The 27,058-nt window shown below is 44.3% G+C and overlaps 1 protein-coding gene across 2 annotated transcripts in view; it reads left to right on the forward strand.

The window, feature by feature from the left end:
• Nucleotides 1-27,058, forward strand: part of LOC140730936 (V-type proton ATPase 116 kDa subunit a 2-like) — a 58,742-nt gene that overhangs the window by 3,864 nt on the left and 27,820 nt on the right. The window contains exons 2-8 of one of the 2 annotated variants that reach the window (XM_073052016.1): nt 5,155-5,233; nt 10,256-10,353; nt 16,418-16,555; nt 19,582-19,682; nt 21,738-21,864; nt 21,951-22,033; nt 25,410-25,503. In XM_073052016.1, the coding sequence (XP_072908117.1) occupies nt 5,155-5,233; nt 10,256-10,353; nt 16,418-16,555; nt 19,582-19,682; nt 21,738-21,864; nt 21,951-22,033; nt 25,410-25,503 (720 nt within the window). The remainder of the gene's footprint in view (nt 1-5,154; nt 5,234-10,255; nt 10,354-16,417; nt 16,556-19,581; nt 19,683-21,737; nt 21,865-21,950; nt 22,034-25,409; nt 25,504-27,058) is intronic. The other variant, XM_073052017.1, reaches the window with a different exon arrangement.

The raw sequence follows: 27,058 nt of genomic DNA on the forward strand, positions 1-27,058 counted from the left end.
CTAGGAAAGATTTTATTACTCAGGAAAGAGTGCAGAAAAGATTTACAAGGGTGTTGTCAGGATTTAAGGGACTGAATTACAGGGAGAGGTTGGACTGGTTAGGATGTTATTCCTTGCAGTGTAGGAATCTGAGAGGAGCTCTTGCAGAGCTGTAAGACATCATAGATCCTGTCAATGGACTCGGTCTTTTTCCCAGGGTTGGTGTATCAAGAATTAGAGGGTATAGGTTTAAGGTGGGGGGGGGGGGGGGAAGGTTTCTGAGGAACTTAAGGAACAAATTTATTTTTCACAGAAAGGGTGGTATCTTTATGAAATCAGCTGCCAGATGGAATGGTTGAGGTGCTATATCAATGTTTAAGGGTGATACAACATGGAAGCAGGCCCTTTGGCCCAAGTGGTTGATGCTGACCAGAGCCCCCTTCCTGCTCATCCCACTTGCTCTCATTCAAACTAAAACTACTCACTGGAATTCAGAAGAATGAGGGGTGACCTCATTGTGCCCTATCAAATGTTGAAAGGCATAGAGTGGATGTGGAGAGGATGTTTTCATTGGTGGGAGAATCTAAGGCCAGAGGGCACAACCTCAGAATAGAGGCGCATCCCAGCTGTGAAATGGTGGAGCAGACCAGATGGGCTAAATAACCTAATTCTGTTCCTGTGTCTTATGGTCTTAAATCCCTTCAAGCCTTTTCCCTCCATGACCGACTCCAGCATGTTTCTGTAGTAGGTGGCACTGTCCAGCTCCTCCTCTATTGAGCAACTCGCTGGTGGGGTAGGCCTGCAGTATTTGATTGACTTGTGATTGTTTAAAAGGTTGAACAACTACACCTTTGGTTGGACCCAGAGAGGTTGCTGCAGCCATGCTCCCAACCATCTTACTGGACTGAACTGGATTCATTCTGTAAGACTGTATCTTCACCTAATTCCCACCATGAGCTTGGTGATGCTAACAATGTAATTCTGTAGCAAATGGTGACATAATGAAACTAACTATTACAGAAGAAATAGGAACAGGAGTTGGCCATCTGGCCTGTCGAGCCTGCTCCTCCATTCAATAAGATCACGGCTGATCTGGCCATGGACTCATCTCCACTTACCTGCCTTTTCTCCATAACCCTTAATTCCCCTACTAGGCAAAAATCTATCCAACCTGGTCTTAAATATATTTACTGAGGTAGCTTCCACTGTTTCATTGGGCAGAGAATTCCACAGATTTACCACTCTTTTGGAAAAGCAGTTACTCCTCATCTCCATCCTAAATTTACTCCCCTGAATCTTGAGGCCAGTGTATCCTTCCTCAAGTAAGGAGACCAGAACTGCACACAGTACTCCAGATGTGGCCTCACCAGTACCCTGTATAGTTGCAGCAGAACCTCCCTGCTCTTAAATTCAAGTCCTCTAACAATGGCCAACATCCCATTTGCCTTCTTGATAGCCTGTTGCACCTGCAAACTAACCTTTTGTGTTTCATACACAAGCACTTCCAAGTCCCTCTGCACAGCCGCATGTTCAGTCTTTTATCATTTAAATAATAATCTGATCTTCCATTTTTCCTTCCTAAGTGGATGACCTCATATTTACCAACATTGTACTCCATCTGCCAGACCCTTGCACACTCACTTAACCTATCTATATATCTCTGCAGACTCTCCGTATCGTCTGCACAATTTGTTTTTCCACTCAATTTGGTGCCATCAGCAATCTTAGATACACTACACTTGGTCCCCTCTTCCAGATCATTAATGTATGTTGTGAATAGTTGCAGGTCCAACATCAACCCCTGCGGCACACCACTCACCACTGACTGCCAACCAGAGAAACACCCGTGTATCCCAACTCTGCTTTCTACTGGTTAACCAATTTTCTATCCGTGCTAATACGTCACCCCCAGCTCTATGCCTCCTATCTTATGAATAAGTCTTTTATATGGCTCCTTGTCAAATGCCTTCTGGAAATCCAAGTACATAATGTCCATCTGTTCCTCTAGATCGACTGCACTTGTTATATCCCCAAAAAACCCCAGTAAATTAGTCAAACAGGAGCTGCCTTTTCTGAATCCATGCTGTGACTGCCTGATGGATCCCTTTCTTTCCAGATGCCTCACTATTTCTTCTTTAGTAATAGCTTCAGGGATTTTCCCAACTACAGATGTTAAACTAACTGGCCTATAGTTACCTGCCTTTTGCCTACATCCTTTTCTGAACAGTCGTGTGACATTCACCTTCTTTCAATCTGCCAGCACCTGCCCAGAGTCCAGAGAATTTTGGCAAATTATCACCAAAGCCTCAACCATAACCTCTGCCATTTCTTTCACTACCCTGGGAAGTGTTCCATCAGGACCAAGGGGCTTGTCTATCTTTATCCCAGCACTACCTCTTTTGTGATAGCTCTTGTGTTGAGGTCCTCACTTCCCTTCGCATCCATAACACCTCTCTTTAGTATGTTAGACGTGTCCTCCACTGTGAAAACCGACGCAAAATAGTTATTCAAAGCCTTGGCCATTTCCTCATCACCCAATATCAATTCCCCCTTCTCGTCCTGCAAGGGACTTACATTCACTTCTGCTTTATAAAATTATCAAAACTTGACTATTTTTATATTTTGTGCTAGTTTATTTTCATAATCTATCTTCCCATTCTTCACTGCTTGCTTAGTGGTTCTTCGTGGCTTTTTAAAGTTTTCCCAGTCTTCCAGTTTCCCACTACTCTTGGTGACTTTGTACACACGAGCTTTTAGTTTGATGTGTTCCTTTATTTCCTTAGTTATCCAAGGCTGGCCCTCCCCACCCTTACTGTCTTTGCTTTTAACTGGAATATACTTGTAATTCTGTAGCAAGTGATGACATAATGAAACTAACTGTTAAATGGTTATATAAATAGTTATATAAAAAGTTATTTAAGTGTTTGTATAAAAAGTTCAAAGAAAAATTTATTATCAAAATACATATATCTCTATATACATACATATATCTCTAGATACATTGCCCTGAGATTCATTTTCTTGTGGGCATACTCAGTAACTGCAAGAAACATAATAGAATCAATGAAAGACTGCACCCAACGGGATGGACTATACCAATGTGCAAAAAAAGACAAATTGTGCAAATACAAAGAAAAAATAATATATATAAATATTGAGAACTTGAGATAGAGTCCTCAAAAGTTGAGTCTTTAAATTGTGGGAACAGTTCAGTGATGGGGCGAGTGAAGTTATCCCCTCTGGTTCAGGAGCCTGATGATTGAGGGGTAATAACTGTTCCTGAACCTGGTGGTGTGAGTCCTGAGGCTCCTGTACCTTCTTCCTGATGGCAGCAGCAAGAAGAGACCATGTTCTGGCTGGTAGGAGCCCCTGATGATGGTTGCAGCTTTCCTCCAACAATGTTTCATGTAGGCGTGCTCAATGCTGGGGAGGGCTTTACCTGTGATGGACTGGGCCGAATCCACTACTTTCTGTAGGGTATTTCATTCAAAGGCATCAGTGTTTCCATATCAATATAATCTCCACCACACATCTATACAAGTTTGTCAAAGTCTTAGATGTCATGCTGTATTTTTGCAAAAACTTCTAAGGAAGTAGAGGCATTTTATGTGCTTTCTTTGTAATTCCTCTTGCTTGCTGGGCACAGGGTGTTCTAATGTCATCCTTGGAGACTGAAATCACAGGTTCATATTGGGATGTGGGAGTACTTGAAAGCTCATCTCTGTTTTGGCGGTCATAGCAAGCATAGAAGGCATTGAGCTCATCTGGCAGCAAAACCCTGTCACCTAGGTCAGTTGGTTTCACTTTTTGGGAGGTGAAACCATTCAGGCCCTGCCACAGCTGTCGATCATCCTTCATTGATTTAAGTTTGGTCTGGGATTGCCATTTTGCCCGAGCGATGGCTTTCCAGTGATTGTGTCTGGACCTCAGCAGACTGTGGATCTCCTGAATCATTTAGGAGAAGACTCCGATTGATTTTGTGGGACACACTCATCCATAACTGTTCTTATAAAGTCTATGACATGTGGTGTATTTGATCAGCTACTGAGTACTTGAACGTGGCCCAGATCTCCCCCTGACACAGCAATCTTGCCCTTAGGTCCTCTATCTCGTTCTCCAGCCACTGTATATTTACTAACAAGATGTTGGGGAGAGGAACTTTCATTCCTGTGTGTCTAGGCTGGGCTGCCTCCTCTCTGTCTTCCAGCCATGGTGATATACCTTCGTCCGCTTAAGATGCCTACATGCATGCTTGAGAGTTAGGTCTGCTGAGTCCTTCAGAAGGATGGTTCAAAAGTATGTTGCTTAAAAGGAAATTATAAGCTGCAGATTGCAGTGAGAGTAGTTCAGAACTGGTATATTTCAAAGTTCAAAATAAATTTTATTATCAAAGTACAAATATGTCACCATATGCAACCCAGAGAATCCTTTTCTTGTGGGCATACTCAGCAAATCTATAGAATAGTAACTGCAACAGGATCAATGAAAGATCAACCCGAGTGCAGAAAACAACAGACTGCAAATGAAAATAAATTGTGCAAATGGTGATAGATGCATTTATTTTTTTACTTGCTAATAGGAAGCCACTGGAGCTGCTGATTTAAAACAATTGTTTGGATTACAGCACAGTCTGTTTGCAAAATTATTCTATCTTGGTTCATTTTATTCAAGAGCTTGATGATTGGAGGGGTGGGTATTGATCCTGGTAGTACAAGTCCTGAGGCTCCTGTACCTTCTACCTGATGGCAGCAGCGAGACGAGAGCGTGACCTGGGTGACGGGCATCTCTGATGCTGGATCTGTTTTCCTATGACACTGATCCATGTAGATGCGCTCCTTGGTTGGGAGGGCTTTATCTGTGATGTACTGGGCCGATTCCACTATTTGTAGGACTTTGGTGTTTCTGTACCGGACTGTGATGCAGCCAGTCAATATACCCTCCACCACACATCTATAGAAGTTTGTCAAAGTTTTGGATGTCAGGCTGAATCTCCACAAACTGAGGAAGTAGAGATGCTTCGTGCTTTCTTTACAATTGCACTTACATGCTGGGTCCAGGACAGGTCCTCTGAAATAGTAATACCCAGGGATTTAAATTCAGTGGAATTGCCATTTGGTACATAGGAACTTTATTCTTTTAGAGTAACTAATTTAATTGCTGTTTCTGCTCCTGCAGCTGAATCCTAATGTGACCACCTTCCAGCGGAAGTTTGTCAGTGAGATGAGGAGATGTGAGGAGATGGAGAAGACTCTTGGTAGGTTGGTTGACGTTAACATGGTGGGAGATTTATTTGGTAATGAGGTATGGTGCTGCCCTCAAGTTGTGTTTGCTGCCTGCACAATTAGTAATGTTTTATGCTTCTGTCTGTGGTCTTCACCCCTCTCTCTTGAGCCTGTCCCTTGCATCATGAAATGTGACCCCACTCCCGTGCTTGCATCCATCAGGCAATGGTGGGTATTCCCAAGGGAATGGAGATGATAGCTTCCAAGTCATGGTTGAATGTGAATTGGGGTAATTGTTTTCCCATCACCTCTGCCAGTTTCTTTATGGTTGGGAGAGGACATGGTTTAGGACATGGTCTCCAACGTTTTTATGCCATGGACCAATGCCATTAAGCAAGGGGTCTGAGGACCCCAGGTTGGGAACCCCTGGTTTTGGAGTTTTGATGAAGCCATGGCAAGTTATTCCATACTATCTTGTAAATTGTACCTGATGCGGCTTGGTAATGGTGAAGATTAGTCCCTTTATTGATAGGAGGATAGTCCGAGGTTAAAGAGTCAAGGAATATTGAGACATCAAGGCGAATGTGGAAAGCAAGCGGGATTTCAGTGCTGACTGACTTTTGACTGTTGCTGGAGAAGGAGACTGTGAGCAGCCTGTCGCTGTGTCAGGCAAGTAGGCCTCTCTGCCTCGTGTGGCGTCCCTCTCTTTCAATGACTGTCGGTGACATCGGAGGATGGTGTCGTGCTTCTGTATCTATGGATTGGACTATTTCGTTTATGGACTGTGGTCTTTTTCAGATTTGTAGTTTTTATATTCTTTTTTTTAATCGCTCCTTTTTTGTGTGAGGGGAAGGTGTTTGGAGGTTGATGTTCTGTTGTGTTCTGTTAATTTTTTTGTGTGGGGGAGGGTTTGTCTATTGGGGGGTCGATGTTGTTCCATTTTGTGCAGGGGGAGTGGTGTTTTGGGAGTTGATGATCTGGATGCTGTTCTTTTTCATATGGGTGAGGTGGGTTTGATATTTCTCTGAACGACTTTCATGTTCTTTGGCTATCTGGAGAAGACAAATTTCAGAGTTGTATATGGATACGTGCTTTGATAATAAATGAACCTTTGAATAATATTGATGATCTGGTAGGCTGGGTGGTTGGGTTAGTGAGATGCTGGGAAGTACAGGCAGTGTGTGTGGAGAGGAGACTGATTTCTGTGATGTGCTATGCTGTGTTCACAACTCGCCATAATATATCCAGATAGGATGCTTTCTGTGGTTCACTGATTAAAATTACTGACGGTCAAATGGTACACATCGCATTTCTTTCTCTTCCTGAGTAAGTAGAGGTGCTGGTGAGCTTTCATGGCCATAACATCAACGTGATTGGAGCGGGACAGGCTGTTGGTGAAGGCATACATCATATTTTCCTTCGTCAGTCGAGCATGAATCACATGGAGCCTGTATGATATGGTGATTAGGCTGTATTTGGAGAACACAATGGTCCAAATAGAGGCTAACCAGCAAGTCTTGTTTCTGTATCAGAGGTAAGGTGTGGAGGCTTTGGAGAAGGTACAAGAAAGATTTTGCCGGCGTTAGAGATTGTTAGCTTGAAGAAGAGATTGGACAAACTTGGATTGTTTTCTGAGGGGAGACCTGATAGAACTATGTAAAGTTCTGAGAAGTGAATCAGTCTTTCTTCCCATGGTGGAAATATAAAATTGAAGCAGTTGGCTCTAAGGTGAGAAGAGGAAAGTTTTAAGATATATGTGGAAGTTTTTTATTCTCCACCGAATGATAGGTGCCTGGAATGAACTGCCAGGAGATGTGGCAACAGATACGACAGCAAAGTTTGAGAGACGTTGAGACAGGTATACGAATCAGAATTGGGTTTAATATCAGTGGCAATGTTGTGAAATTTGTTGTTTTACATTGCAATACATAATAAATACAAATTATAATAAGGAATATTAAATTAGTACAGAAAGAGGGCAAAAAAAAGTAGTAAGGTAGTGTACATGGATTCATTGTTCATTCAGAAATCGGATAGCAGGGGAGAAGAAACTGTTCCTGATTCATTGAGTGTATGCCTTCAGGCTCCAGTACCACCACCTTGATGGTAGCAATGAGAGGAATGCATATCCTAGGTGATGGTGGTTCTTAATGACAGACGCCAGCTTTTTAAGGCAGCACCTTTTGAAGATGTCCTTGATGCTGGGGAGGCTTGTGTCCATGATGTAGCTGGCTGTGTTTATAATTTCCTACAGCTGCTTCTGATCCTGTGCAGTGACCCCTCTGCACCAGACAGTGATGCAACTAGTTAGAATGCTTTCCATGGTACATCTTTAGAAATTTGCGTGAACATATCAGTTCTCCTCAAACTAATGAAATGTAGCCACTGTCATGCTTTGTAATTGCATCAGTATGTTGAACCCAGAGTAGGTCTTCAGAGATGTTGACGCCCAGGAACTACTGTGGGTGCCATGGTAGTGTAGTGGTTAGCGCGATGCAATTACAGCTCGGGGTGTCGGAGTTCAGAGTTCAATTCCAGTGACCTCCAAGGAGTTTCTGTACATCTTCTCCATGAAATTCATGGGTTGCCCCCAGGTGCTCTACTTTTCTCTTACAGTCCAAGGACTTGTTGGGTAGGTTATTTGGTCATTGTAAATTTTCCTGTGATCACATTAGGGTTAAATAGGGGTTGTTGGGAGTTGTAGGGGTGCCGCGGCTTGAGGTCTGGAAGGGTTGACTCGGCTCTGTACTGCTAATTAAAATCAATGCAAAGCTGCTCACATTTTCCACTGCTGTTCCCCCGATGGCTTCCCTCAACAACTTCCCCTTCCTGAAGTCCAGAATCAATTCTTTGGTCTTACTGACACTGAGTGCAAGGTATTGTTCTTGTTCAGGGGATCTGAGGCTGAGCGGAGAGCCAGCGATATTGTATCCGCTGTAGACCTACTGTGGTAATAGGCAAATTGCAGTGGGTCCAGGTCCCGGTTAGGAGTTGATTCTGGCCATGATCAACCTCTCAAATCACTTCCTCACAGTAGATATGAGTGCAACTGGGCGATGGTCACTGATGCAGCTCACCCTGCTCTTGGGCACTGGTATGATTGTTACGCTTTTGAGGCAGGTGTGAACCTCCAGCTGCAACAGTGAGAACTACCCAGAGAGTAATCCCAGCTATCACTGAGGAGATGTGGTTTTCACTTTATCTAGGGAGTTGTCCTAGCCTTCATTGAAGAGATGATGTTCCCGTGTTACCCAGAGAGTAATCCCAGCTATCACTGAGGAGATATAGTCTAATTACTCAGGGAATAGTCCCAGCCATCACTGAGGAGATGTGGTCCTCATGTTATCTGGAGACTAGTTCCAGCCATCACTGAAGAGATGTGGACTTCATGTTATCCAGAGATGAGTTCCAGCCATCACTGATGAGATGTGGTACTCAGATTACCCAGAGACGAGTTCCAGCCATCACTGAGGAGATGTGGTACTCGCGTTACCCAGAGACGAGTTCCAGCCATCACTGATGAGATGTGGTACTCACGTTACCCAGAGACGAGTTCCAGCCATCTCTGATGAGATATGGTTATCAATTACCCAGAGAGTAGACCCAGCCATCTCTGAGGAGATGTCTCATGTTACCCAGTGAGAAGACCCAGCCATCATTGATGAGATGTCTCGTGTTACCCAGAGTAGTCCCACCCATCAATGAGGAGATGTCTCACATTACCCAGAGAGAAGACCCACCCATCAATGAGGAGATGTCTTGCGTTACCCAGTGAGTAGTCCCAGCCATCATTGAGGAGGTGAGGTTCTCGTATTACCCAGGGAGTAGTCGCACCCATCAATGAGGAGATGTCTCACATTACCCAGAGTAGACCCAGCCATCATTGACGAGGTGAGGTTCTTGTATTACCCAGGGAGTAGTCCCAGCCATCGCTGAGGAGAGTTGGGTCTCTGTGCGGCGGTTCAATATTCATTCTATGCAACTCATTTGAACCATTTCCAGATGCTGTGTGATAGGAGAGCTCCTTTGTTTCTGATCTGAACATGTACTTCTTCCATTCCTTTTCTAATTTTATTTTGGATTTTTGGTGGGATGGAGTGGAAGCAGGTTCCTGAAGAAATGAATCTGTCCTGTGAACACTGAGAGACTCTGTTCTGTTGCAGTGTGGTCTTGAGTTGATTATGAAAGGATATTTTAATTTCCTGTTGAAGTTGAACATGTGATTTGCCCCTCTCCTGTTCCCCATGCTGTTGCATAATTCTGTGTGCCTGACTGTTCGATGCTTTTAATTTTATGACGTGCTGTGTTCACATGATGCAGGGTGTCAGACACTGGCCTGATTGATCACAATGCACATTTTTGACTGCACTACTCAAGCGTAAAGATAAAGCTTGCCTCCACCAACCCCTCACGCGCTTTGATCCAATAAATGAATTTGATTTGGGCTGCAGCCTCAAAGCATACCTGCCTGATAGTGAGTTTGTGGTTTGTCACGAGGAATGTCACAGGGGCATGCAGCACGCAAAATGGACTTTTGACCCAAACTGATCCACGGCAGGCAAGCCTCTGATAAATCCTGTGGAGATCAATCTGAAATGGGCACAAATTGGAGACGTTGTCACAGACTGACCTGAGGGGAGAGTTAACCACCCTGATAGTGACCTTTTGTCACGTTGTTATAGTAAGAGGGTTAGGAGTAACCTCTCCTCACAGTCAGATTGAGGTTGATCTGTTATTGACTCCATCTGGAAGATGTTTCTCCAAACAGCGAGTGTTAGAGTGACTTCTTCTCCTCATAGTGAGGTTGAGGTCAATCTGTTATTAACTCCGTCTGGAAAACGCTTCTCCAAATGACAACATCCCAAACTGCGGCCATTTGATTCTCCGTTTTCTGGTGACTTGTGCCAGCAGTGACCAGCTCCAGCCCTTCCTCCATCGCAGTGATGCCCAGTGGATCAACTCTGCATCCTAAGCCCTTCACTGTGCTGTACTGTGTTTAGACCAGCTCCAGTACTGCCTTTGGATGATAACGTCTGGTTTCCTTTGTGTTTCAGGGTATCTGTTACAAGAGATTAAAAGGGCAGATATATCTCTGCTGGATGGTGAAGTGAATCCTGTCGCCCCACTGCCGAAGCACGTGTTGAAGATACAGGTTGGTACCGTCAAGTGTATGACTCTTGTTGATAGGTGGTCGAAAAACCTGCTTTGTCAACAAAATTTACTGAGGATGTTGCCAGGACTGGACTTCAAAGTACATTTATAGTCAAAGTATCTGTACAACCTTGAGATTCGCCTTCTTGCAGGCACCAGAAAACAAAGAAGCGCAATAGAATCCATTAAGTGAAAATCCCCACACAACAAGGACCATCAAACACACAGCATGAAGGAAAAAAAGAACAAATTGTGCAAACAATAAAAAGTAACCAAGCATCATTGACCACAGAGTCCCCGAAAGTGACTCCATAACCAGGAAGCAGCTGAGGTGAGTGAAGCTGGTCCGGGGCCCACAGCCAATTCAGCACTGAAGTGCTTTTTTAAGACTGTAAGCAAGAACACATGGAACATTATCAGCAGAGTCTTCAATGATGAGTCCAGACCTGCAGAGCACATTCAGCGCTGAGGCGAGCGAAGCCAGTCCAGGAACCCAGTGGCTGCAGTGCTCCCGAACCCGGTGGTGTGGGACCCAAGGTCCCTGCATCTTCCGCCCAATGGCAGCAATGAGAGGGCGACCGGTCAAACGCAAGCAGACAGCACTGAACAGCTGCTCGTTTTCTGCTCCCGTCCTTGACAGTTTTAATCTTGCTCAACGCTTTAGTCAGCATGGAGTAATAGATCCAACCATGGGTTCGTGCTCTGGCTATTGGGAGTTGATGCAGCCTCCCTCAGTGATGGGCATACCTCCACTCCCCGTGCTCCTCCACGCTAGATCCCCCCCCCGGAGTTCGCAAAAGCAGTAGGTTGTTTAGTCGGCTCAAAAATCAAAGGGTATGAGGAGAAGGCAGGGGAGTGGAGATGACTTGAAGAATTGGATCAGCCCAATATTGAATGGTGGAGCAGACTTGATGGGCTGAATGGCCTACTTCTGCTCCTATATCTTATGGTGTAAAAAAAAAAGAGAGCTTGCAGGCTGCAATTGACCACAGTTCAGAAGTACGTTTAGAAGGTGAGTATCTAGTAGTTTTGTAAGCTGTCTGCAAGATGTCGCCACTGGTCACAGGTACCATCTTGCCAGGACCTGAGTTACAGGGAGAGGTTGGCCAGGCTCGGTCTTTATTCCTTGAAACAAAGGAGAGTAAGGAGCGACCTTACTGAGATGTTTAAAATTATGAGGGGCTAAGATGTATAAATATCCATGGAGAGGTGGATGATAACAATCCTTTCCATGGTAGGATGGAGGGGGTGGGGGGAAATCCATAACTAGGTGGTGCAGGTTCAGGGTGCGAAGGAAGAGGAACCGGAGGTGTATCTTTTTCCACACAGAGTGGTGAGTCTATGGAACAAGCTGCCAGAGGAGGTGGTTGAAGCAGGTACAATCGTATCATTTCAGAAGCATTTGAATAGGTACATGGAGTGGCGGGGTTTGGATAGTTATGGGCCAAATCAGGAAATTGGGACTAGCCGGTTGGGCACTGTGGGCAACATGGGTTTGTTTGGCCAAAGGGCCTGTGTACGTGGTGCATTACTCTGTGACTGGAGCATTGAAATCTACCTGCAACCAATCTTCTGACTTTAAAGATGCTTTATCATTTATTGCTAATTATTTGTATTTGTATTTGCATTTACACAGTTTGTTGGACTCTGCACTCTGCATGACCTCTCACTGTTTCTGTTGTAGTTACTATTCTTTAGATTTATTGAGTATGCCTGCAGGAACATGAATGCCAGGGGATATGGTGGCATATATGTCCTTTGCTAATAAAATTTGCGTTGGAATTTGAGTTGTGACTGAGCCTGTGTCTGGTCCCACTGGTTAATACACAAGTGCATATGCACCTTCACAGCTGAACGTAAATGTACTGTCTACCAGACAGTCAGCTGTCATTGACACAGCTACTGCAGCGTTGTTAACTTCTGAGTCCTAAGTCATCACCCCTTCCCTCCCCACGAAACCTGTTTCTTTCTTTACCAATTCCTTTTCTATGACGTGGCCTTTACCATGTTCCAACGCAGTCAAGCTACCCTGTTTAAAGGCCCTGAGGGGGAAAAAAAATCATCAAGACTTGAATTCCTGTACTTTGGACTAAGCATGCAGGTTAGAGCGAGTAATTAGAAAGGTCCTTTATTGCTTTGGGTTTGAACAATAAAAAAGCTTCAAAGCAGTTTTATGGAGCACTGGTGAGACTGAGTAATGTTTTAATTCTCTTTTAGGAAGTATGTGCTGGATGGCAGGGTGGAGCTCCATCTCTGCCAAAGGAGGCGTAAGGTGCTCCCTTCCTCCGCTAGCCTGCAGGTCACCCTTGGGCAAGGCGTAGTCGCCCGATCAGGGTCAGGTGAAGCCATGGGAGCAGTTTGTGCATTTCACAAGTCCTGGTTACGTGACCACTGATGTCAGGCAGACAATCTCTGAAGAGTATTCACAATGGCTGGGGGTCACCCGTCTTGTAAAGACACTGACCAGAAGAAAGCAATAGCAAACCAGTTTTGTAGAAAATTTTTGCCAAGAATAGTCATGGTCTTGGAAAGACTATAGTCGGCCACACGTACTTGCATTGGAGACCCTTCAGTGAGGATTCCTGAGATCAGAGGCGTAAGGCGGATGGTGACAGGCTTCTCCCCAGGTTAGGAGAGATGAAAAAATGGGGGACGTAGTGAGAGGGGAAAGATTTAAAATGGACTTGAGGGGTCTCCACTTCACAAAGAGGGTGGTAAGTCTGTGGAGCAAACTGCCTGAGGAAGTGGCTGAGGCTGGTACAATAGTGTCATTTAAGAAGCACTTGGGGTAGGTACCTAGAGGGGCAGATTTGGAGGCATATGAGCTGAATGCAGGAAATGGGAACTAGCTGGTTGTGGACCATGATCTGCGTGGACTGGTTGTTCCAAAGGGCCTGTATCTATGCTGTGTTGCTCTATGACCCTGAAAAGTGGGATATTCTGAAGAGCTGAGCTGGTCAGGCCTGTACTTTAGAACATAGGAGCAGAATTAGGCCATTTGACCCACTGACCCTGCTCTGCCATTTCATCATGTCCCCCCCACCACCCCTCAGCCGCATCCTCCTGCCTTCTCCTCATATCCCTTCATGCCCTGACTAATCAAGAATCTATCAACTCTTCCTTAAATATACCCAAGGACTTGGCCTCCAATAGGTGCCTGTGGCAACAAATTCCACAGATTTGCCACTCTCTGGCTGAAGAAATTCCTCCTCATCTTCATTCTAAATGGATGCCCCTCTATTTTGAGGCTGTGTCCTCCAGTCTTAGACTCCTCACCATAGGAAACATCTTCTCCACATCTACTGGACCTTTCAACATTCAACAGGTTTTGATGAGATCCTCCCTCCTTCTGAATTCCACTGAGTGGAGGCCCAGAGCCATCATATGTTCTCTGTGAGATAGGCCTTTCAATCCCGGAATCATTCTTGCCGGAGTGTAGGAGAAGGAGAGATAATATTGAAGTGAGCTTCTGAGGGCAGCTATCAGGGTGGATTGTGAGAACAGCACACGTGAAATGCTGGAGGAATTCGCAGGTCAAGCCACATCCAAGGAAATGAATAAACAGTCGATGTTTTGGGGTGAGATCCTTCATCACGACTGGAAAAGAAGGGGGAAGGCACTAGAGTAAGAGGGGGGTGGAGAAGGGGTTGTTAGAAGGTGAAGCCATGTGGGTGGTAGTTGGGGGGGGTGTTGAAGTAAGAAGCTGGGAGTTGATGGGTGCAAAAAGCAAATGGCTGAAGAAGGATTCGGACGGGAGAAGAGTGAATCATGAGGGAAAGGGGAGAGCACTGGGGAGGTGATAGGTAGGTGAAGAGAAAAGGTAAGAGGCTAGAGAGATGAGATAAAGTCATTAAATATATTCAACAAGGAGATGGAAGACATTTACAATGTCGAGTGGAATAGAGAGATGCCAGGAAGGTGGTGTTGAGGCCAAGATTGGATCAGCTGTGGTTTTTAACAAGTCTAGTCAAGTCACTTTTTATTGTCATTTCGACCATAACTGCTGGTACAGTACATAGTAAAAATGAGACAATGTTTTTTGGCAGAGCCACCTTGAAGGTGCAGTTGACAGCTCCTGTTTCTTGTGTTTGATGTAAAATTACAAAATTTCCATTGCCTTTTCTATTTAGTTATTGACATGCAGCTTGGAGTAGACCTTCTGGCCCTTTGAGCCTCACCAGCCAGCAATCCTAGCCCAATCACAGGACAACCTACAAAAACCAATTAACCTACCAACTGGAATGTCTTTGGACTGTGGGAGGGAACTGGAGCACCTGGATGAAACCCACAAGGTCACGGGGAGAACATACAAACTCCTTGCAAGCAGCGGTGGGAATTGAACCAGAATGGCAGGCTTGATGGGCCAAATGGCCTAATTCTGCTCCTATATCTTACGGTCACTGGATCTGCGGTGAGACCAGGATTCCGCATGATCCTCGTGCATTCTTGCAAACCATAGCAACAAAATCTCCCACAGTGAAGACCAATATTCCATTTGCTTCCCTGTTCCTTGCTGTATCTTTGTGCAACCTTCACCTTTCACTGAAGAAGTAATGTACCTGTGAGGATGTTTGAGAAACAGATTGAGTACCTAGAGGAATAGAGAGCACTGGAAATACACATGCACAAATATTTAAGAATGCCTGGACAGATTAGTGAGGCATTCAAAGATGCAAGAAATACTTTATTTACTGTAGTGTAGAATATAATGCAGGCAGTCTGAGCTTGGATTGATCGTTTGGCCATAGCTGAACATAGAGTTGTAGCAGAAGGGAAAATATGATTGTGTTGGAAGACTACTGAGGAGATTTCAGAAATTTGTGGAGACTGGAAAATTTTAGGTCTGCTATATAACGTTGGGGCTTTCTGTGGAGCATAGCTGAGTGGAAGTGCTGAGAATGTTTGATGTTTGAGTTTTCTGTGGAGTATAGCCTTAGCGAAATGGTGGAGGTGCCGAGAATTGAAAGGACCCTCGGAGAACCTGTATCAAAAGAGTCACAGACTTGGAAGTGTTTGGCAGAAGGTTTTGAGGGTTGGAGAAGAAATAGTTTCACCCAGGGATGTTGAGTTCAGTGTCTCGTTGCCTCAGAGACGGGGTGGGCCAGAGACCATCAGCAGTGAAACAGTACCTCCATTTGTATCAGTACAAAGTAGGCTCTGCCTCGATTGCTGTTACAACCAACACAAGCACACTTTCCCTCCTGTACTGTACAAAGTTTAAAGTCACAATTTGCTGGAGGAACACAGCAGGTCATGGAGGGGGATCAACAGGTGATGTTTTTGGCTGAGATCTTTTTTCCGGACTCTGCGTGGTACTTGTGTGTTCATGCATACCGTTGCAATGAGACCTCCCACTTATTATTTTTGCAGTGAAGACTAACATTGTGTTTGTTTCCCTGATTCCTTGCTGTATCTGTGTGCTAGCTTCTTCATTTACCGAAGAGGTGATGTATCAATCTGCTGGAAAATGTGCAGGGAGACAATTGTTAAAATCAAAACATAAATGCTGGAAATATTCAGCAGATCAGACTGTATCTGTGGGAGGAAAAGTAGAGCTGGTGGTTCAGCTCTCTGACCAGACTGAATATGTGTTTTGTGTTTTTTATTTCTGATTTCCTGCATCTTTTTCTTTTTCGGAATAAGAAGATCATTATCTGAAGCCTATCATCCCTACTGGCAACAGCCACTGACAGCAGCTTGCCAGAGCCCCCTATCCTGGGCCGATTGAAAGTTGATTGGCCCTTTGGCTTCCACTTTCACCACACAACTTCATACGTCTTTCTCAGTGAAGATCCTTCCTCTCCCAGGGATGAGGTTTTTGGAGCTATGGTTGGCATTTCTGTTGCTCTGGGTTTTTACGGGACAGGGTTGCTAGCTCCATGCCCAACCCTCCTCCTCTCGCAGCCGGGCTTGGGACCGTCTATGACAGAATTTGCATCTTTTTATACAACACCAATGTCATAGAAACAGATCCAAGGTCTGAGGTGTTGAAGATGGTTCTGGGTAATGGCCGTGAGGCCGGTGGGTGGGGAAGTTGCTTCATGGTGTGTCTGTTCTGGTTTCAGGAACAACTGCAGCAGTTGGAGGCAGAACTGCGAGAGGTGACAAAAAACAAGGAGACTCTGAAGAGGAATTTTCTCGAGCTCACGGAGTATAACCACATGCTGCGAGTGACTCAGGACTTTGTGAAGAGAACCTCAGAGGTGAGTGCAAGTTAAACACTCGAGACGTGTGTTGACGTAGGGTGGCACAGCAATTAGCGTAACACTGTTACCATGCCAGCATCCCGGATCTATTCTGACACTCTGTAAGGAGTAGGTACCATCTCCCTGTGACGCATGGGTTTCCTCTGGAAGCTTTGGCTTCCTCCCACGTTCCAAAGACGTATGTGTTAGGTGTAGGATTTGTAAGTTGTCAGGCATGCTGTAAGATTGTGGTTTAATTCCCACTGTTGTCTGTAAGGAGTTTGTACAATCTCCCTGTGACCACATGCGTTTCCTCCGAGGGCTGTGATTTCTTCCCACGTTCCAAAGACCTACGGATTAGGGTAGGGATAATAAGTTGTGGGATGCTGTAAGATTGGAGTTTTAACTCCCGCTTCTGTCTGTCAGGAGTTTGTGCGATCTCCCACATTCTGAGAATGTACGGTTTAAGGGTAGGGTAAGTAAGCTGTGGGATGCTGTAAAATCAGGGTTTAACTCCCGCTTCTGTCTGTAAGGAGTTTGTATGATCCTCCACATTCCAAAGATATACGGGTTCTTAGGTCAATTAGTCACTGTGATGTAATAGGGCAGGCATGGGCTTGTTAGGCTGGAGGGGCCTATTACCGTGTGGGACCTCTAAGTAATGAATAAATACAAATTTTAAAAAACGCTCTATCAGAAATGAAAACAACATGAATTTTTCTGATAGTTTCTTTGTCTATCATGGCAATAGGTTACTGACTTGCATTTTGTGTCAGGACTGTACATTGTTACACCAGTTAAAGTTCAAAGTGGATTTTATTATCAAAGTACATATATAGACCATAAGACATAGGAGCAGAATTAGTCCATTTAGCCCATTGAGTCTGCTCTGCCATTTCAACATGGCTGATCCATTTTTCCTTTTAGCAACAATCTCCCGCCTCCTCAAACCCCCCCACCCCCATATCCGTTCATGCCCTGACCAATCAAGAATCTATCAACCTCTGCCTTAAATATACACAAAGACTTGGCCTCTGTTGCTGCCTGTAGCAAAGAATTCCACAGATTCACCACTCTCTGGCTAAAGAAATTCCTCCTCGTGTCTGTTCTAAAAGGATCCCTCTCTATTCTGAGTCTGTGTCCTCTGGTCTTATCCTATCCCACCATAGGAAACATTCTCTCTATATCCACTCTATCAAGGCCTTTCAATGTTCGATAGGTTTCAGTTAGGTCACCTCTTATTCTCCTGAATTCCAGTGAATACAGGCCCAGAGTCATCAGACACTATTCAAATAACAAGCTGTTTAATACTGGAATCATTTTCATGTACCTCCTTTGAACCCTGTCCAGTTTCTAAGAAAAAGGGTCCAAAACTGCTCATATTACTCCATGAGGCTCTCCAGTGATTTATAAATCCTCACATTACATTCTTGCTTTTATATTCTAATCTTCTTGAAATGAATGAGAAATTCCTTCCTCACCACTGACTCAACCTGCAAATTAACCTTTTGGGACTCCTGCAGAAAGACTCCCAGGTCACTTTGTGCCTCAGTTTTTTTGTATTTTTTCTCTATTTAGAAGATAGTCTAACCTTTCATTCCTTCTGCCAAAGTGCATGACCATACACTTCCTGACACTGTATTCCATCTGCCACTTCTTTGTGCATTCTTCACTTCCTCAAAACTACCTGCCCCTCCACCTATCTTCATATCGTATCTCAATCCTTCAACTTCCCACGAATTTTTGCTCTATTATTTGCCCTCTCTTTTGCTTTTATGTTGGCTTTGACTTTTCTTGTTAGTCACAGCTGTGGCATTGCAGTTCTGCCATCATCCCTGCCAGTGTTCTTCAGTCAGTTCTGGCTGACTCCTCTCTCACGTGTCTGTAATTCCCTCTTTACTGATACACCTGACTTTAGCTTCTCCTTCTCAGATTTCAGGTTGAATTTGATCATATTATGCTCACTTGCCCCTAAGGGTTCCTTTACCTTAAGCTGTCAATTCTGGTCCATTGCACAACACCTAATCCCGAATAGCTGATCCCCTAGTGGGCTCATCTGCAAGTTGCTCTAAAAAATCATCTCACAGGCATTCTAGAAACTCCCTCTCTCTTAGGATCCAGAGATTTTCTACCTGCAAATTGAATTTCCCTGTGACTATTGTAATATTGCCCTTTTGGCATGCATTTTCTATCTCCCATTGCAATTTGTAGACCACATCTTTACTACAATTTGGGGGGGGGGGGGTCCTGTATAGAACTATCAGGAGAGGGAGTGGTGGGGGGGGTTAGTTAACCTTTCAATTATTGTAGCCCTTTGTCACAGTGCATGCTCGCAGGACTGTACCCAAGTGTGGAGCAACGGCAGACTCCCCCGTGAGATGGAAACAAGAGGTTATACATAGCAATACTAACAGAGCATCGTAGGCACAACTGAGTGACACCATGAGACAAATCGTTCCCTCAAATGCACAGAGCATTCCAATTGCAGAGCACAATGAGGGACCCCTTTATATAATTGTAGAATGTGGGAAACGCGTACCAATCACAATTAACAAGATCAAATGGAAAGCCCGTTGGCTTAATGGCTCTAACTATTAATAAATACAGGTGCTTGAGAAATCCTGAAGCCCAATGCTCTGCGACAGCCACAGAGGCCCACAGGGCTCATGACATCATTAGTGTACCACCCGGAGTGCCACATGAGTGGGCAGCAGTGCTGTTCATGTGAGAGAACAGTACAGAAAGCATTGACCATGTCTGTAAAGAATGAAAAGCTATTGGACAGTTTATTCTTGTAAATTGTGAATAAAGTCTTTTTTAATAAAACAAGGTGAACCCACTGTTGACGAGGCAAAGAGGAACAGAGGCTTGAATACTCTGCGGACTGGGCACAAGAGGGCAGACCCTTTGTTCAGACTGTGCTTGATATTTGGAGCAGAGGGTGTGGGGAAGCCATGATAAAAACACAATCTGCCCAACAATTTGTGTTTTTTCTTCCGATGCCATTTTGTCCGTTTGTGAAACTGCTGCTTCTCTCTTGCCAGATTGATCTCTTGTCCCATGTTCAGTATGAAGAGTTCCCTTCCTTGGACAAAGAACCGCTGATGGAACATACGAACATGCAGCGACTTGGTGCTAAATTAGGGTATGTAAGGAGCTGAGCTCATCAACTCTGTCGGTCTGAAAGGTCCTTTAGCGCAACATTGGATGTGATATGGCAAGGGGTGTAGCTCACTTCGGGGGAAAGCTGGATAAGATACGAGAAAGGATCAGTGTATAGAGTGTGGTCGGATAATGATTCACCTGATGGTGGGATGGAGGAATGCTGATTTTTTATGGTTAGATTCAAGATAGTTCAATGTCATTTCCAGTGCACAAGTGTAAGGAGAACAAAATAATTATTACTCCAGAGCTAATGCAGTACAAAAAAAAATGAGATAAAGAATACAATAGTAACGATAAAAAACACAATAAATATAAATACATAAGATAGCTTGTATACATAGATCGATTGTATGTCCATAAAGTGATACTAGGCCCAGGAGTGTCTGTACATAAGGTCACTCTGACAGGAAATGATAAAGTAATGGTGTTGGGGGTGTGAAGGGGTGGGTTAGTGGGTGGAGGTGTTGATCAGCCTCACTGCTTGGGGAAAGTACCGGTAACTGTTTTTGAGTCTGGTGGTCCTGATGTGGATGCTGTGTAGCCTCCTCCCTGATGGGAGTGGGACAAACAGTCCATGAGTAGGGTGGGTGGGATCTTTCATGATGATCCTGACCCTCTCCCTCCAGCATTTGAAGTCCCTTTTGCCGTTGGTGAGGTTCTACCCCGAGTGACTGTGGCTTGTGCCCAGTGGCAGTGCAGCATTCTGATGCTCCTTGCCTCTGATTCTAGGCTCGAATCGGTTGTGCAACATGGAAGTAGTACAGATCACGTCTCGGAATCACATTGTGCTCCAGAGGGCAGCCTCAGGATAGAGGGACATCCCTTTAGAACAGAGATGAGGAGGAACAACTTCAGTCAGAGGATGGTGAATCTGTGGAATTCATTGCCAAGGGCAGTTGTGGAGACCACATTATTGGGTATATGTGAAACGGAGGTTTATTGGTTATTGATTAGTCAGGGCATCAAAGATTACAGGGAATAGACAAGAGAATGGGGTTGAGAGGGATAGTAAATTGGCCATGATGGAATGGCAGTGCAGATTCGATGGGCCAAACGGCCTGAATCGGCCCCTAGGTCTTGTGGTCTTATGAAACATTCACGGTGCTGTTTTCTCGTGCAACTTTACAGCATATGGATTTTGCTTTTTTATGTTCTAATTGTGTACCTTTTGTATAATTTGTGTTATTAGTTGGTTTTTGTTATGAATGTTGCTTATCTGATGCTATGTGCCTGTGATGCTGTGAAGGAACACACCCTCACCTGCTAGCACGTACTGGTGCTCGTGAGAACAACTCGACTGTGACTCCCACCTTGCGTTTACGCAGCAAGGCTCTGCTTAAATCACAGAGGTGAATTGGAATGCTGGAGGTATGCAACTTGCTATGAAGCACAGCATTTCATCAAGCAGATTTCAGACCATTAAGCCCAGTTTTGTTGCTTTTGAAGTGCTCATCCTGTAGGTGTCTTAGAGTCGTAGAGATGGGCTCTTTGGCCCATCTAATCTGTGCCATACCACAATATGCCTAGTCCTATTGACCCACAGCTGGACCACAGCCCTCTATACTCCTCCCATCCATGTACCTATCCAAATTTCTCTTAAATTGAAATCAAACTCGCATCCACCACTTGTGCTGGCAGCTCGTTCCACACTTGCACTACCCTCTGAGTGAAGAAGTTTCTCCTCATGTTCCCCTTAAACAACTCGCCTTTCACCCTTAACCCATGGCCTCTAGTTGTAGTCTCATCCAACCTCTGTGGAAAAAGCCTGTTTGCATTTACCCTGTCTATACTCATAATTTTGGGTATCTGTATCAAATCTCCCTTCAATCTTCTGTGTTCAAGAGAATAAAGCCTTAACCTAGTCAACCTTTCTCTAGATCTGTGGGATTATGCATCTTTACAGGTTCAAATCATATCAGGATGAAGCTCAAAATAAATAAAAACTGCCTTTCACAGAGGACGCTGTGAGTGAGATGCTGAGTTCTTCTGTGAATTGTCTGTGTTTCCAACTCGTGTAGAAATATTTCTCCTGCAGGTTCATAGCTGGAGTGATTCACCCTTGGAAGGTTGGACCTTTTGAGCGGATGCTTTGGCGAGTTTGCAAGGGATATACGATCCTGACATATGAAGAGTTAGACGTTCCTCTCGAAGATCCAGACTCTGTGAGTATTGTGGTATTTGCTCTCAGTCTCTTGTTACTCCCTTGCTCTTTCTCACACTCCGATTTAATCTGTGTTTTCACATTTAGGGCGAGAATGTGAAATGGGTCGTATTTTTAGTGTCATACTGGGGTGAGCAAATTGGCCACAAGGTGAAGAAGATATGTGATTGGTAAGAGACTAACCTTCTTCCTGGCATTCTCAGATTTGGTTGGATAGCTGTTGCAATTGGGTTCTGTTTTTTTTTTTCCCCATTGCCATGTATATTTTCTCTCTCTTTGCATCCAGTCCCCTTCTGATTTTGGATACTTTTTGTTTGTTCTGTGAGGAGAAGTTCAGTAGACGGGGACCATGTCTTAGAGGTGTGAAGATTGTTAGATTATCTAACTCAAGCATTCTCATGGGGTCCAGTGGGTTAGATGGAGGGACGATGCTTTCACTTGTTGGGATCTCTGGAACAAAGGATCAGCACTTGAGGGTGAAAATGAAAAGAGTTTTCTCTTTCTTCCAACAAATGGTGAGTCTTTGGAATTCTTTATCCTAGTGGGTTACTTATACTGACAGAATCAGACTTTGCAGATAATGCTCCTAATTTGTTGAAGCAGTGAAATCGTTTCATTTTCAGTCCTGTTTGTTTCTGGCCTCTTGAAGCCTGAAGGCTTGAAACCGCAGTGAGCAAAGTAATTCTGAATTGTCTTGCTGTTTATTACTCACCAACTAACAGTGACAAAAATCACTGCTTTTTGAGCATGAAAACACAACTGATGCTATTTTAAAAACTTCTCACTTTAAGCAAGGTATGGTGACTAATGGCCACACGATGTGCATGCAACTGATGCAATTTAGAAGATATTCAGCAACAGTCTGCTGCCTCAATTGACTGGCATAGTTTCCCCAATAAATGAAGGGAATTCCGGTTATTTTCTTGATTAGATTTTATTCTTTAAGAATTGTCCCAAATAAGTGGCTGCCCCAATGAATCGACGGCCCAATTAACTGAAATCCATTGTACTCACCACCTTCTGCGTGATACAGTTGCCTTTCACCCTAAACCCATGCCTCTAATTTTGGACTTCCCTACACTGGGGAAAAGACTGTTGTCATTTACCTATCTAGGCCTCTCATAATTTTAAGTACCTCTGTAAGGTTGCCCCCTCATTCAAAGTTCAAAAAGTTCAAAGTAAGTTCATTATCGAAGTACATATATGTCACCACATACAACCCTGAGATTCATTTTCTTGTGGGCATACTTAATAAATCCATAGAATAGTAACCATAATAGAATTAATGAAAGACTGCACCAACTTGGGCATTCAACCAGAGAGTGCAGAAGACAACAAAATGCAAATACAAAAAAAAGAACCAACAGTATAAATAAATAAGCAATAAATATTGAGAACATGAGATGAAGAGTCCTTAAAAGTGCATCCATAGGTCGTGAGGACATTCCAATTATGGGGCAAATGAATTACCTCCTTTGGCTCAAGAGCCTAAAGGTTAAGGGGTAATAACTGTTCTGAACCAGTATTGTAGGTCCTGAGGCTCCTGTACCTCCCTGACAGCAGCAGTGAGTAGGGAGCATAACTTGGATGGTGGGGGTCCCTGATGATGGCTGCCACTTTTCTGTGACAGTTTTTCATGTAGATCTGCTCAGTGGTGGGAAGGGCTTTACCTGTGATGGACTGGGCCACATCCACTATATTTTTTGTCAGGTTTTCCATTAAGGGCATTAGTGTTTCCATACCAGGCTGTTATGCAATCAATGTAATCTTTACTACCTATCTACAGTATAGAAGTTTGTTCAAGTTTCTCTATATTCTAGGCAATAAAGACAGCCTGGCCAACCTCTCCATGTAACTCAGGCCTTCTGATCCTGTCAGCATCCTCATAAATCTTTCTAGTTTAACCTTGTCTGTTCTACAACTGTGACCAAAACTGCATTTGATACCCCTTATGGCCTTGCCAATGACTTGTGCAACTGCAGTGTAATATCCCAGCTCCTATACTCAGCGCCCTGGCTGATGAAGTCCAGTGTGCTGTATGCCTTTTTCATAACACTATCCAGCTGTGACACTGCTTTCAACAAACTCTGCCGTCGTTCCTCAGTTGCATTGTACTTCCTGCTGCCCTAACATCGATTGGGTCCTATGATGGTTTGACTTTCCAAAGTTCATCACCTCACACTTAGCTGTATGAAACCCATTTGCCATTCCTCAGCCCATTTCCCTGATCGAGATCCCCTTGTGATGACAATAATCACCTCCTAATTTTGAGTCATCCAGAAACATATTGACCAAGCTTGTCCATTCACATCCAGATCATTTATATAAATAACCAATAACGATGGCCCCAGGGCAGACTCCCGTGGTAGCCCACTACTCACTACTGTTGGGGCTGTTGTGGATAGTGTGGAGGTTGCAACACAATATCGATAGGATGCAAAACTGGGCTGAGAAGTGACAGATGGATTTCAACCCAGATAAGTGTGAAGTGGTTAACTTTGGTAGGTCAAGCATGATAGCAAAATATAGTACTAATGGTAAGACTCTTGGCAGTGTGGAGGATCAGAGGGATCTTGGGGTCTGAGTCCATAGGACACTCAAAGCTGCTGCGCAGGTTGACTGTGTGGTTGAGAAGGCATACAGTGCATTGGCCTTCATCAACTGTGGGATTGAGTTTAAGAGTTGAGAGGTAATGTTGCAGCTATATAGGACCCTGGTCAGACCCCACTTGGAGTACTGTGCTCAGTTCTGGTCGCCTCACTACAGGAAGGATGTGGAAACCATAGGGTGGAGAGGAGATTTGCAAGGATGTTGCTTGGATTGGGGAGCATGCCTTATGAGAATAGGTTGAGTGAACTTGGCCTTTTCTCCTTGGAGCGACGGAGAATGAGAGGTGATCTGATAGAGGTGTACAAGATAAATGAGAGGCATTGATTGTGTGGATAGGCAGAGGCTATTCCCCAGGGCTGAAATGGCTAGCATGAGAGGACATAGTCTTATGGTGCTTGGAAGTAGGTACAGGGGAGATATCGGGTAAGTGCATGGAATGGGTTGCCGGTGACGGTGGTGGAGGCGGAAAAGATAGGGTCTTTTAAGAGACTCCTGGATGGCTACATGGACTTAGAAAAATAGAGGACTATGGGTAAAGCCTAGGTAGTTCTAAGGTAGGGGCATGTTTGTATTGTGCTGTAGGATTTCTATGTTTACTCACTGGCCTCCATCCCAAGAAACCACCTTCAATCACTCTCTGCTATCTACAGTACATCTGGGACAATTTTGAACCCACCGGACTGCTCTCCATATTCTATGGGACCCAGCCTTCCAAAACAGTCTAATATGTGGGACCTTGTCGAAGGCCTTACTAAAGCCCAAGCAGACAGCATCCACTGTCCTGCCTTCATCATCCAGCTCTTTGGTTACAATGGGAAGACCTTCACATGTTAGTCCAGTAACTTTGCTACTGTACCTCTCGTTGTGTGTTAGTCCTGTGTGGGTGTGTTTGTATGTATATAAACATTGTTGTTAATCCAGTGCAATTACTTGTAGTTATCACTGCCACGTCTATCCCTATCCAAACACGAACCAGGAGAGGATGGACATTGTGGCTGGCCTCAACACACGAATCCAAGACCTCCACACGGTGAGTTCCACATCTCCGCCTGCTTGAACTGGCTGTTGGCTTCTGCTTGGTGACAAACCGCAAAATATCCATTAAAATATCCGCTGTTATAGCTGTGCAATAAACATCTATTAAATTATTAATGAACTTTTATCATTTCCTGACAGGCGCATTATGTACAGACACTCCTGTGCCTAGCATCACTTTATGGACATACAATCAATAAGCTATCTTGTGTATTTATATTTACTGTGCTTTTTATTATTACTGGGTTCTTTATTGTGTGTTTTTTTTGCTGCCTCGGACCTGGAATAACAATGATTTTGTTCTCCTTTACACTGTTTGCAGGAAATGACGTTAAACAATCTTGTAATGTGCTGTTTGGGGAGCATGCTGTAACCCCCAGTAACGTGAAAGAAAGAATGGTGCAAGTTGGCTGGCATGTGCTGACTCTGGCTCCCCACCCTCTGTGCTGAGCTCTCTCAGAAACAGCTTTATCATTGCTGTCTGACGGTGTGAAATTTGTTGTTTGGCTGCAGCAGCAGTACAAATACTTTAAGTTACAAAATAAGTATTGCAGGAAAATAAAACAGTAACGAGGTCATGTTCGTGGGCCACAAGACATAGCAGAATTAGGCCATTCAGCCCACTGAGTCTCCTCTGCCAGTCCATTATGCCTCTCAACCCTATTCTCTTGCCTTATCCCCCGTAACCTTTGACACCTTGTCTAAACGAGCTTTTGGAAATGTGACGACAGAGATTTTGAAGATGCTCCTGAGTCATTGAGTGTGGGTCTTCACACTCCTTCCTGATGGTAGTAATGAGAAGAGAGCATGCTCCTAACTGCAACCTCCCACCCTCTTGCGCTGCTGGGTGCCCTGGATGCTATGTCCTCCTCTGTTACTAGGCGCTCTCAGCACACCCTTCCTCCCAGTCACGCCGGCCTCTCTTGATGCTCCCACGCTCCCTCCTCCTCTGCTGCTGGGCTCCACTGACTCGCTCTGAACTCCTCTCCCCGCCTTGGTGCTCCCCCATCCCCTCCACCTTCTATTGGTGCCAAGCTTTCCCTCCCTCCCTCTAGTTGGCATTGCTTCCAGTATGAAGATTGTGGATTTTCTGGGGTGCCATTGATGGTGTAACCCAGCGACAGTGTGGTGTTCCCTGGGCACTGCCCCCTCTCCACACTGAGGAATAACGTACATCGTGTGAGCAGGGTCGCTAGCCTTGCCACTTTGAGCTTGACACCGAGACCTGCCGCATCTTTATCTGATTATTTATTTACAGGAAGAGGAGATTGCCTTTGGGAATATTAACATTAGCCCCTTTGCTCCATTTCCTCAGATACTAGAATCAGAATCAAGTTTATTGCCACCAGGATGTGTTGTGAAATTTGTTAATTTAGCAGCAGTACAATGTATTACATGATAACATAGAAAGAAAAAAATACATAAATAAGTAAATCAATTTCATTAAGTATTTATGTATTTAAATAGTTAGATTAAAATAGTGTAAAAACAGGAATAATATAATATAAATAATATAAAAAATAGTGTGGCAGTGTCCGTTGGTTCAATGT

Source organism: Hemitrygon akajei, chromosome 7 (genome assembly GCF_048418815.1).
Source record: "Hemitrygon akajei chromosome 7, sHemAka1.3, whole genome shotgun sequence".
Taxonomy (NCBI): Eukaryota; Metazoa; Chordata; class Chondrichthyes; order Myliobatiformes; family Dasyatidae; genus Hemitrygon; species Hemitrygon akajei.